Source organism: Engraulis encrasicolus, chromosome 8 (genome assembly GCF_034702125.1).
Source record: "Engraulis encrasicolus isolate BLACKSEA-1 chromosome 8, IST_EnEncr_1.0, whole genome shotgun sequence".
NCBI lineage: Eukaryota > Metazoa > Chordata > Actinopteri > Clupeiformes > Engraulidae > Engraulis > Engraulis encrasicolus.
In genome coordinates, this window is record NC_085864.1 from 15337770 (window position 1) to 15348845 (window position 11076).

The window sequence follows — 11076 nt, forward strand, 5'->3', positions numbered from 1 at the left end:
TGATGGAGCATCAAATATGACATGAGCTCAACAGCCATCTGTGGAGGCTTCAGAATTCTGAAGCACAGATCGCACAGAAAGCGACACACACAGACACCAGGCGTGCACACACACACACACACACACACACACATTTTATGTACTTTATTTGATTCCACATTACAAGTTAATATCGATAGGAACCAAATGTGATGAATAATCCAACAACTATTTGACCAATTAACATCTTGCTATGGGAGTATCATTAAGGGTACAGGAAACATCTTCTCTTCCAGATGAACATGCTCCCTATCACAGCTGATATTGAGCAGTATTTAGCTAGCTGTCTGGACCTTCTTTTACTTAGTCCACTGATGTTAAGTCCACTGACCACCAGCCTATGCACATGGCCTAGACTGCCAAATACAAGAACAATGAGTACACATTTATAGCCACAGCTTTCAATGGCAGATGTTAGAGGATGATATTTCAGTTTTTTTGTACAGAAGGATTCCTCCATGAACAGGTCAAAGGCACAGGCTACTTCAAAGAGTCTGACTATTTTTTCCTCTTGTGATATGCAAATGATGTCCGGTGTGTTGGGAATTCCTGAGAAGCAGTCTGTGGGTGAGTTAAACCAGTGGGGCTTGACAGAGGTATGTTTATAAAGTTGTTCCTGAGGAGCACAGGGGCAGCGATGAGGTCCACCAGTCTGTCATGTCTGGCGGTATACAATCCTTTGTAAGAAGGGCAACTGTTCATGATGTGGGCTACAGACTCCAGATGTTGTGGTGGGTCATGTAACATGCATAAGGGGGAATGAATAGATGGAAACCAGAGGGAGAGGTTGTATTTTGTGGGGAGAACCTGTAGGCGTGCCTTTATACAGAAAATTAGAATCTCATCACTGATGGTGGCATTGCTGAATATGGCATGTGATGTTGAGTGGTCTGCACAGGTGAGTTTGGCTAGTTTTCCCTGGAGTTTAAGGCTGGACCAATACTCCATATTGCGTTCCCTTTGGATAGTCAACAGGGTTTGCCTAGATGTTGATGGTAACAGGAGATGGTTGATGTTGTGGTGCAACCTGGCTTGTACTGTGATTGATGGGTCATCCACCACTGCATCGGTGACCCCTACTGGTTGGTGGTTGGATGTCCAGTTTAATTCGGTGCCTGTTCTCCAGCACAAATCATTCAGGTCGGGCCAGTCTGATGACACACCAAATCCCTGTGCCTGGGTATCCAGCTTGCCACTGTTCTTTCTTCTGAAACCCAGGAAACTGTCCTCACCACTGCCTGCACAGGCCACTTTGCGCTTCTTGAAGTCCAGCATAAGTGATGCTCTTGCCAGGTATCTTACACTGTTGTCATCGCAGTTGAGCATATTTATTAGGTGTGACTGCCTTGCCGCTGTGTACTCCCACATACAGTTCGGAAAGCCAAGCCCACCGTCCAGTTTTTTCTGGAAGATAAAACATCTTGTAGAATGTGTATTGAGGCACAGCCATTTCCGTACCACTTGTACAGTTTTATTGTCCATTGTGCGCAGATCTTTCTGTGGGATATGAACATTCGCAAAGAGATGTTGTACTTTGGCGAAGGCTATATCTCTTATTGCTTGGACTTTCAGAGTTGCTGGGAGAGGTGAAGTGTCAATTAGGTCCAGTCTGCTGGTGAACTGCTGAACCAAAGTGGTCACTTGTTGACTCCAATCTCCAGCGATGTTGAATTTATGCCCCAGGTAGGTGTAATTTTCATGTTTGGCATACACTCTGAGTGGCTGGCCTAAGATGGTGAGGGAAGGAGGCTGGTCAGTCTTGGATCTATACCAGCGGTTGCCCCCGCTCCTCCTCTCCCAAAACACACACACACGCACACACACACACACACACAGGTGCGCTCACAAACGCGCACACACACACACACACGCAGGCACACACACACACACACACACACACACACACACACACACACACACACACACACACACACACACACACAGGTGCGCTCACAAACGCGCACACACACACACACACGCAGGCACACACACACACACACACACACACACACACACACACACACACACACACACACACACACACACTCACACAACACACACACACACACACGCACACACACACACACACACACACAGGTGCGCTCACAAACGCGCACACACACACACACACACGCAGGCACACACACACACACACACACACACACACACACACACACACACACACACACACACACACACACACACACACACACACACACACACACACACACACACACACACAGACGTACAGATCCACAGCCGAACCTGTAATGTGTTTCATAAGGCCCCATGGTGCAAACCTCTCCCGGTTGATGTAATATAATCAGATGCCGTTTGAATTGGCCAGATATGACAGGCCAATCTACTCTCTCACTCTACTCTCGAACTCTCTCTCTCAATCAAGGGCAATTTCTGTGGTCTGCAGAGCATGGATGTCGAAAAGTGAAGCTGCGTTTGAGCTGCCGCTTCTATCAAAGGGGCTGTATTGTGTGAGTGATGGGAATACAGTGGGGGTGGAAATCACCACTAGCCAGCAGCCAAGTGCAGGTGATGTGTGGAAGTGGGAGTGGTGACATAACGGTTGAAGATGAAATACTGTGTTGAGTGACTGGGTGACTTTTCCAGTGGGTGGGCTCATGCAGTTGGCTATTTTTGTTCATTTGATTTCCCCCCCCCCCCCCCCTTTCTCTCTCCCTCTCTCTCTCTCTCTCTCTCTCTCTCTCTCTCTCTCTCTCTCTCTCTCTCTCTCTCTCTCTCTCTCTCTCTCTCTCTCCCCAACTGCCAAGTGAAAAATTGCTGAATTGTGACAAGATGCAATATTGATAAATTAATCTGTAATGTTGAGTAGAGTATTAATTCGAGTTAAAACAGTTATTTTTCCTCTCCACAGCTAACAGACACGTAATCCTTAATTCCTTGTCTTTAATGATGACACTGTCTGTGTAATTTCTTCCATAGTGAAATTTGCCTTCCAGGGGGCCCACAGCCATCTGTAGCCTACAGTAGGGGCCCGGGCCATATTAGTCATGCCCTGTAGATGAGCATAGGGAGACTGCAGGAAGGCAAGCTGGGAATACACCAGCCGCTGATGTTTGGGCTAATCATATTTCGATTTCTATCCCAGAAGAGAGAGAGAGAGAGAGAGCACAATGACGCCCACACCTGGGTGCCTGGGGGAAAAACTCCCTCCACCAGTCCTTAGTCGCCCCAAAGGGAAATCGCATGACGAGACTCCTCCACCAGTTACACGCACATTCCTTCAGCAGTCCCAGCACCAGCAGCTGATGGTCTGTCGGCCTGTTTGCTATATACATATCTACCCCAAGAAAACAAACGATAAAGGAGCCGAGATGAGCTGAGGGAGACAGTCGGCAGGAAGGCAAGCAGGGAATGCGGGGAAGGCAGAGACAGTAAATCTGCAGATAATGGGGGCCCGGGGGGGAGGAAGAGATGGCAGCAGGCAGGCAGGGCAATGAAAAGGGCTGATGTGTAAGAGCAGGGAGATGGAGGCGATAAAGAGGAGGGGGCGACGGCAGGCGTTTGGCCTGAGAGAGATGAGCTGGTGAGCGCCAGGCTGAGGCTGGTTATCGGGAGCTGGGGAAACAGAGCTCCCTGATGCCTTGTCTATAGACTGGTATCATCTCGCTGGATGGCTGCTGCGGCTCATATTGTCATATCTGCCCCCTGCCTCCTGCTGATGTTGGTGCTGCTGTGTAGCCCTAGAGAATACTCAAACTGCTGCTTAGAGAGAGAGAGAGAGAGAGAGAGAGAGAGAGAGAGAGAGAGAGAGAGAGAGAGAGAGAGAGAGAGAGAGAGAGAGAGAGAGAGAGAGAGAGAGAGAGAGAGGGGTTCCTTCCAACTTAAAAAATATGTAATGGTCATTGTTTCTCATTATGCAGGGTTCACTTGGGAGATATTGTATGACTCACAAGTGCACAAATAAAAGCATGCAGAGCACGAAGAAATGTAATCTTGTAGAGAAATAAGGCAACACAGATATGCACGTACAGGCACAGGCACACACACGCACGCGCGCGCTCACATGCACGCACGCACGCACGCACGCACGCACGCACGCACGCACGCACGCACGCACGCACGCACGCACGCACACACACACACACACACACTTATATTTCATCTCATTGCATCTTTCCTCCCTCCTCTGTTTGCCCTTGTTCATTTAGAGGTGATAGTGGAGGAGTTTGTCACAGATCAACACAGATATGCATATACAGAGAGAGAGAGAGAGAGAGAGAGAGAGAGAGAGAGAGAGAGAGAGAGAGAGAGAGAGAGAGAGAGAGAGAGAGAGAGAGAGAGAGAGAGAGAGAGAGAGAGAGCTGTCTGTCTGTCTGTCTGTCTGTGTTTTTGCTGGTCATGGAAGCTCTCTCTCTCAGTCATTCTACCTGTCTGACTGGCTGTCAATTCTATCATGTTCATCTATAATCTTTTTTAAATTACTTTTTAAAACGAATTCTCACCAGTAACCTCAGTGATCATATCTTCCTGGAGCACTTTATCCTCGCCGCACACATCATCCAAGATGAGCCGTGAAGAGAAATAGGAAAAGAATTGTGGAAATGCACATTTCTTGATATATGCAAATTATTGTTTTCTTTGGCTGTACGGTGTATACCATGGTTATCTTGTAGAGTCTGACTCTTGGATACAAGACTCTGGTGTGTTGTTGAGTGTATTTACGACTTTAATACCACAGCAAACAAACCCATTATTCTGCATGAAAATAGTGCCCGTGTCATGTGGGTGTATGTATGTAGAGAAATTGCTGAAAAGATGTGGCTAACAGTCACTTCAAGTCCAGAGGAACCAGTCTATTTTGTTCTGCAGTCAATAACTAAGAACCACATCCAATATTAACACCATCATTTCAAACCAAACTGAAGTTCAGGACTGTATTGGCTACACATAGAAAAGTCTGTAATATCCCTTCACTCATTCAGTAAGCCCTTTTCCAACAGTTCCAAAAATCACTCTGTGTCCTAACAAAGAACAACATCCAGTATTTACTCCATAATTCCAAACCAAGCAGGAGTGCAGGACTGTATTGGTTACACATAGAGAGAAGTTGTAAAATTCCTTCACTCATGCAGTAAGCCCTTTTCCTACAGCGCCACTCAGTTGGATGAAGACCAGTGTGATTCTAGGTTGTTTGTCTTGGTTTAGCACAACAGCCACAGCATGTCTCCATCCATTAACATTTGGATGTGTTTGAATTAGGCATGGGCATTTATCCCCTCTTCTACCCCCCCCCCCCCTCTCTCTCTCACGCACACAGACACATTTATTTTTCTTCCCTTTCTTTGCATTGGATTCGTGTCGATCTGCCTCAATGCCACAGGTTAACAACTGCTTGCTAAACCCTGACTAAATAGACAAATGCCACCCTGACTCATTTCATCTTCTCATTCTCTCTGTCAGTCTTAGCCTTTGATACTAGTGTATTTCACATTCTTGAGGATTTTTTGAGTGATTCACAGTTGCCAGATAATGTCTTCTGGGTTTTAGTTGCATGTAGACTGGGTGTGGAATATACATAGCCTAGCGGTTCTGTGCTCTCTGGGTGTCGTTCAGGTTTATTAATTGACCAGTTTAATTGAGGCTATTTATTCAGCTATTATATTATCTTCCCTTCTCCTCAGCTGACGACATCCACGCCCATCCTGATGTGTTCCTGGATGCTACTCTGCCCTGCTCCCCACCACCGGAGAGAGGAGGCATGTCTGGAGGAGGAGGAGCTGGTGGTGGCGGTGGTGGTGGTGTTGCTGGTGGTGGTAGTGGTGGTAAAGAAGGTGGAGGAGTAAGAGGTGAGGCACTGCGGTCTAGTCTACAAGTCTACAAGTCCACAATTTTCTAGTCTACCTCTACTGCAGTGGTCTCCAAATGGCAGCCCATGGGCCAGATCTGGCCCAATCATGGCAAACATTTGGCCCGTCATGAAGTTATAACAAATGAAGGCATATATGTGTGCTATCTGTATCAATATGTTTGGCCCTCAGCCTTGTCTGCGCTACATACTTTGGCCCTTTGCGGGAAATAATTGGTGACCACTGCACTACAGTAACACCCATCCCCAATCCATTATGTGCCCACTTTGATCAGTGCACAACCCCTCCGGAAGATCGCACATGCATGGAAGCCTAATCTCTAGCCCAGTGGTTCCCAACCTATGGGTCGGGACCCAACTTATGGGTCGCCAAAGATCCACAGGGGGTCGCGGAGCCCTCTTGATTTTAAGGGGTTTCATTTGAAATATATATAGCCCATGCTGAATAAATGCATTTAACTAATAAATGCACAGAAGCAGCAAATTGTAAGTGCTACATTCAACATTTATTCTATATTTGACCACAGACGAATTGAGGAATAAAATAACTAAAATTAGTTTTCCCAGGAAACAGAGGGCATCTTGTGACTCCGTCTCAGGCGCTCGCGTGGTTGGGTCACCAAAGCTTACAATAGCAAAAACATGGGTCCCTTAAGAAAAAGGTTGGGAACCACTGCTCTAGCCTTCAGTCAGCCTGAAAGAAATTAATTTTAGGGCATAAAGTTCAGAAGATTTAGTGTTACAGCACAACCACACAAGTGTGCACACCCACACATTCTACATTACAGACACACATACACACACGCACACGCACACACACACGCACACGCACACACACATGCACGCTTGCGCGCGCGTGCACACACACACACACACACACACACACACACACACACACACACACACACACACACACACACACACACACACACACACACACACACACACACACACACACACACACACACACACAGAATACAATTAATTTGAAAGGAGTCATTTGTGCTCTAATTTTAAGGTTCAGTAACAGAAGAGATACTGGAGCAGCAGTGCCCCTTCAGGCCTCCCATGAGGTCATGACTTTCAGGCCAAAACTGCGGTGTGCACTTCAATTGCACTTCATGAGAAGCGGCAGAGCACCAAAGAGAGGCCAGCATAATGTTCCACTGGAGATGTCTTGAGATCTAAGGATATGAAATCTACAGAGTTCTACTGTATATCTATCTGCCTGGCTGCAGCAAAATAGCATATTGCTGCTAGACCAAAGCAGTAGCAGCTTTTTGGGATTATGTTATGATATTATGTGGGTGGTTGGTATTATGTTTACTTTAATTTCTTTATTGTTATGGCTTTTGTGAATACTTTATTTGTGGGGGTAATTACGTTTTGTGAAATGGTATGGGCCTGTCGTTTCTGATTGGTCCAAGCTTAGGGTAACATTTATTATATTTTTCTTATTTTGGATTATTTTTGCTGGTATTTGGCACATTTGAATATTTTGGAGCTGCGCTATTTTGAAAGAAAAAAGAAAAACTATTTTTGGACACTGTTGCCCCCTTGCCTCTCAACTGTCCAGTCTGGCCTCACCTGCACACGGGGTACCGCTCACCCCCTTACGTAAAAGGACCATAAAAACCTGGATTTGATTGCATTATGGTTGTTCCTATCTTGGTGATTGACAGGAGACAAATAAATACAAACAACAACATTCTTTGATGGTAATTGACATATGATTTATTTATTAAAATAAAACTTTAAGTAGGGCTGTAACAATATTGTTTCGAACTAAGATATTGTGATGTGCAGAGCCACAAACCTGTCTCGTGGTGCAAGAAGGCAGAATCACTCGCCATCAGACTCACGCTTTCAAAGTTCTGTTACCCTTCGGTCCAAAAAACACCTGAGTGATATGAGGTAATACGAGTAATAGGAGTATAATATGAGTATTAAACTTCATGTTTTTAAAAAAAATCTTAGTAGCCATATAACCCTTTTGTAGTTATTTTACTTACAAAGTTGCTATGAAAAAAATCCAATTAATTAATTAAAAATCAAACTATGGGTTAAAAATCATGATATGGACCGAATTGTGAGTTGGGTATATTGTTACAGCCCTAACTTTTAGATAAAATAGTTTTGTAATATGTGTGTGCATGTGTTTATGTGTTTAGATAGGCTACTGTATAATTGTGTGTGTGTGTGTGTGTGTGTGTGTGTGTGTGTGTGTGTGTGTGTGTGTGTGTGTGTGTGTGTGTGTGTGTGTGTGTGTGTGTGTGTGTATTGCTCTCCTTCGGAGGGTGTGGGCTTTATAGCCGTAAAGCAATCTTCTCAGGCACAACTTTAAACTGAAAAATATATATGCGCATAAAAAAAGAAGACTTTTTTAAAAAGCGGCCGTTATGGTTTAGATTTTGCCTGGATCGCTTTTCATATTTCTTAATGTTAATGCTTTATTACTGAGATGTGGGGCACTCAGACTATCATTAAGAAATATGCCACAAGGAGATAAAAAGAGAGGGAGAGAGAGAGAGAGAGAGAGAGAGAGAGAGAGAGAGAGAGAGAGAGAGACAGACAGACAGACAGACAGACAGACAGACAGACAGACAGGCAGACAGACAGACAGACAGACAGAGACAAAGACAGAGACAGAGACAGAGACAGAGAAATAAGACAATATAAAAATAAATAAGAGGCAGTAAAAGGAGAAAAGAAGGACTGAGTCTTTGAGGTAATAAGAAAGGGAGAGAGAAAGAGAGAGTAAGAGAAGGATAGGCAGGGGTAGTAGGTAGGTGTGTGTGTGTGTGTGTGTGTGTGTGTGTGTGTGTGTGTGTGTGTGTGTGTGTGTGTGTGTGTGTGTGTGTGTGTGTGTGTGTGTGTGTGTGTGTGTGTGTGTGTGTGTGTGTGTGTGTGTGTGTGTGTGTGTGTGTTGGAAGTTGGATGTCTCTCAGGCCTGGGCATTAGGCCTGCTTCTCAGCTTCATCCTCCTCTCCTCCTCCAGCTGACATCTCTCCAGTAACAGCAGCAGTCAATCCCATCTCTGGCTGCTGCAGGCCCTGATGTTCACAGAGCTCTGGAGATGGGCACCTCTCACTGCCGCCCTCGGCCAGCTGCACTCTGTCTTTGTTGAGGTCTGACTTGTTTTGGTCTGTGGTGGGGGGTAGGGGAGTGATGAAAGAGATTAAAATTTTAAGTAAACAATCAAGTCTCAAAGCATTTTTGTGCTAGGCTGAAGGCCTTCTCTGAACTGAACATGTTCAACTTACCACAGTCCTCTTTGCTCATCTTCCTGAGCAAGCACGGTGCATCACCAGATCCTGAGTCATCTGCAGTGTCAGCTGTATAAGAAGAGATTTTTAGAAAGAGAAGGGGAAAAAAGATGAGCTAAGTCAATATGAATCTGCATGCAGACCATGTCCAATAGCTAAAAATTAGGGCTGGGGCTTAACACGATTAATTAACATTTTCGATAAATTAATTACACAAACAATGACGCGATAAAAAAAATTAAATCATTTTAATCACAATATAATTTTACACAGTTCTGGATAAGAACAGTGGAGGGCAGCAGAATACATAAACATTTGCACTTCTCTGTTGATCTTGGTTAATTGCCACATACAGTAGAAACAAATGAACAATATTTTGTTGATTAATGTTATGTATTGTCATTTTTCAAAATCCATGTCTAAAAATTACTTTTCACAGTTCTCAAGTGAAATATTTATATGCGATTAAAATGTGATTAATTTTGATTATTTTCAAAGCCTAGAGTTAATTTGATTAAAACATTTTATCGAGTCCCAGCCCTACTAAAAATATATCTAAGCCTTAGATTAGATTAGATTCTAAGGCAAGAGAGACAATGGAGATATGTGAAGTTTGATGGAGAGAGAGAGAGAGCACCATTGACATGATGGGCTACTTACTTGACAAACAGAGATGATCAATCACAGCCTCTATGACTGCTGAATGGGGAGAGTCCACTGCTGGAGAAGACCACTGGCCACCATTCACCATGGACCCATCGGCCTGAGGATTATCCAAGAAGGTCTCTTTTGGGATCAGCTTTTCAGGTCCAGTGTCCAGTCTGAGGCGGAGGGCAGGCTTTCCCCCCATGGGGCTCTCTCTGTCCATGTTGACTTGAGCAGCAGGCTGCCGCAGTCCAGGTCTGTCCACATTGACTCGAGCAGCAGGCTGCCGCAGTCCAGGTCTGTCCACGTTGACGCGAGCAGCAGGCTGCCGCAGTTGAGGTCTGCTCTCAACAGCCATATGTGTCATATTGGCCGCTTTCAGGTGATCCAGCAAAGCCACTATGTCACCATCAGCGTTGGCCACAGAGTTCAGAGCGGCTAATAGATCACATGGGGTGGAGGAGGAGCTAACACTACTGGCCCCATCCGTCTCACCATGATCCAGCATGGTTTCCCGGGTCACCTTATCTACCGGCTCCTCAGCCCCAGTAGTCAGGTTGGCGGTAGTTGTTGGCTGCTGTAGGGCCTTTGAGCCTACATCAGCTGCCTCCTTAGCTACCTCCACCATATCCATAGGCGTTTCCATATCCATCATGACCTCTTTTTTCTTCATATCAATCATTTGGTGTTTCAGCCTCTTGGCCTCCTTCCTCATCTTCTTCTTGCTGGGGTTGGCTTTCTTCTTGCCCTTCTTGCCCACAGCCTGGGCCCTTGACATGGCCATGTCATCTACTTCGCCCTCCTCAGCTGGCACCGGTGGGCAAAAGCAGCACAAAAGTTTCAGGAGCTTCATATTTTGCAGCTGTTCTCTTTGATGTCTGAAATTAGACTGAGAAGTTCACTGAACATTCCACTTTGAATGGAGTTGAATGTAAACATTCCATGAAGTTGTCTTGACAATGAATGTGTTCTTTCGAATCTGGAGCAGCAACCAAAAGGACTAGAATGCCCAGCTCAGAGCCTAGAGCTATTTTTACATTTCAGTCAAGAAGTTCAAGTTCAAGAAGATTTCATTCCCATTGCTGTAGTGCTTTCATGCTGTATTTTAGATGTATTGAAGTAAAAGAGAGTAATAATAGGCCTACTGCATTTTTTTATTTCCTACTTTTATTTACACACATGATTTCCTACTTTTATTTACCACACACATGATTTTCAGAAATGAAATTAAAATTAAGCCTATTATTGTTACTATTATTATTATTAATTATAATAATTACT

The 11076-nt window shown here is 44.9% G+C and overlaps 1 protein-coding gene across 3 annotated transcripts in view; it reads right to left on the minus strand.

The window, feature by feature from the left end:
• LOC134453547 (uncharacterized) overlaps positions 1-10656 on the minus strand; it is a 125023-nt gene extending 114367 nt beyond the window's left edge. The window contains exons 1-3 of one of the 3 annotated variants that reach the window (XM_063204331.1): positions 9811-10656; positions 9148-9219; positions 8819-9029 (exon numbers count right to left, since the gene is read on the minus strand). In XM_063204331.1, the coding sequence (XP_063060401.1) occupies positions 8842-9029; positions 9148-9219; positions 9811-10648 (1098 nt within the window). In that variant the 5' untranslated portion in view covers positions 10649-10656 and the 3' untranslated portion in view covers positions 8819-8841. Of the gene's footprint in view, positions 1-8818; positions 9030-9147; positions 9220-9810 lie in introns of those variants that run through there. The other 2 variants (XM_063204332.1, XM_063204334.1) reach the window with 2 other exon arrangements.
• Positions 10657-11076: the final 420 nt, after the last annotated feature.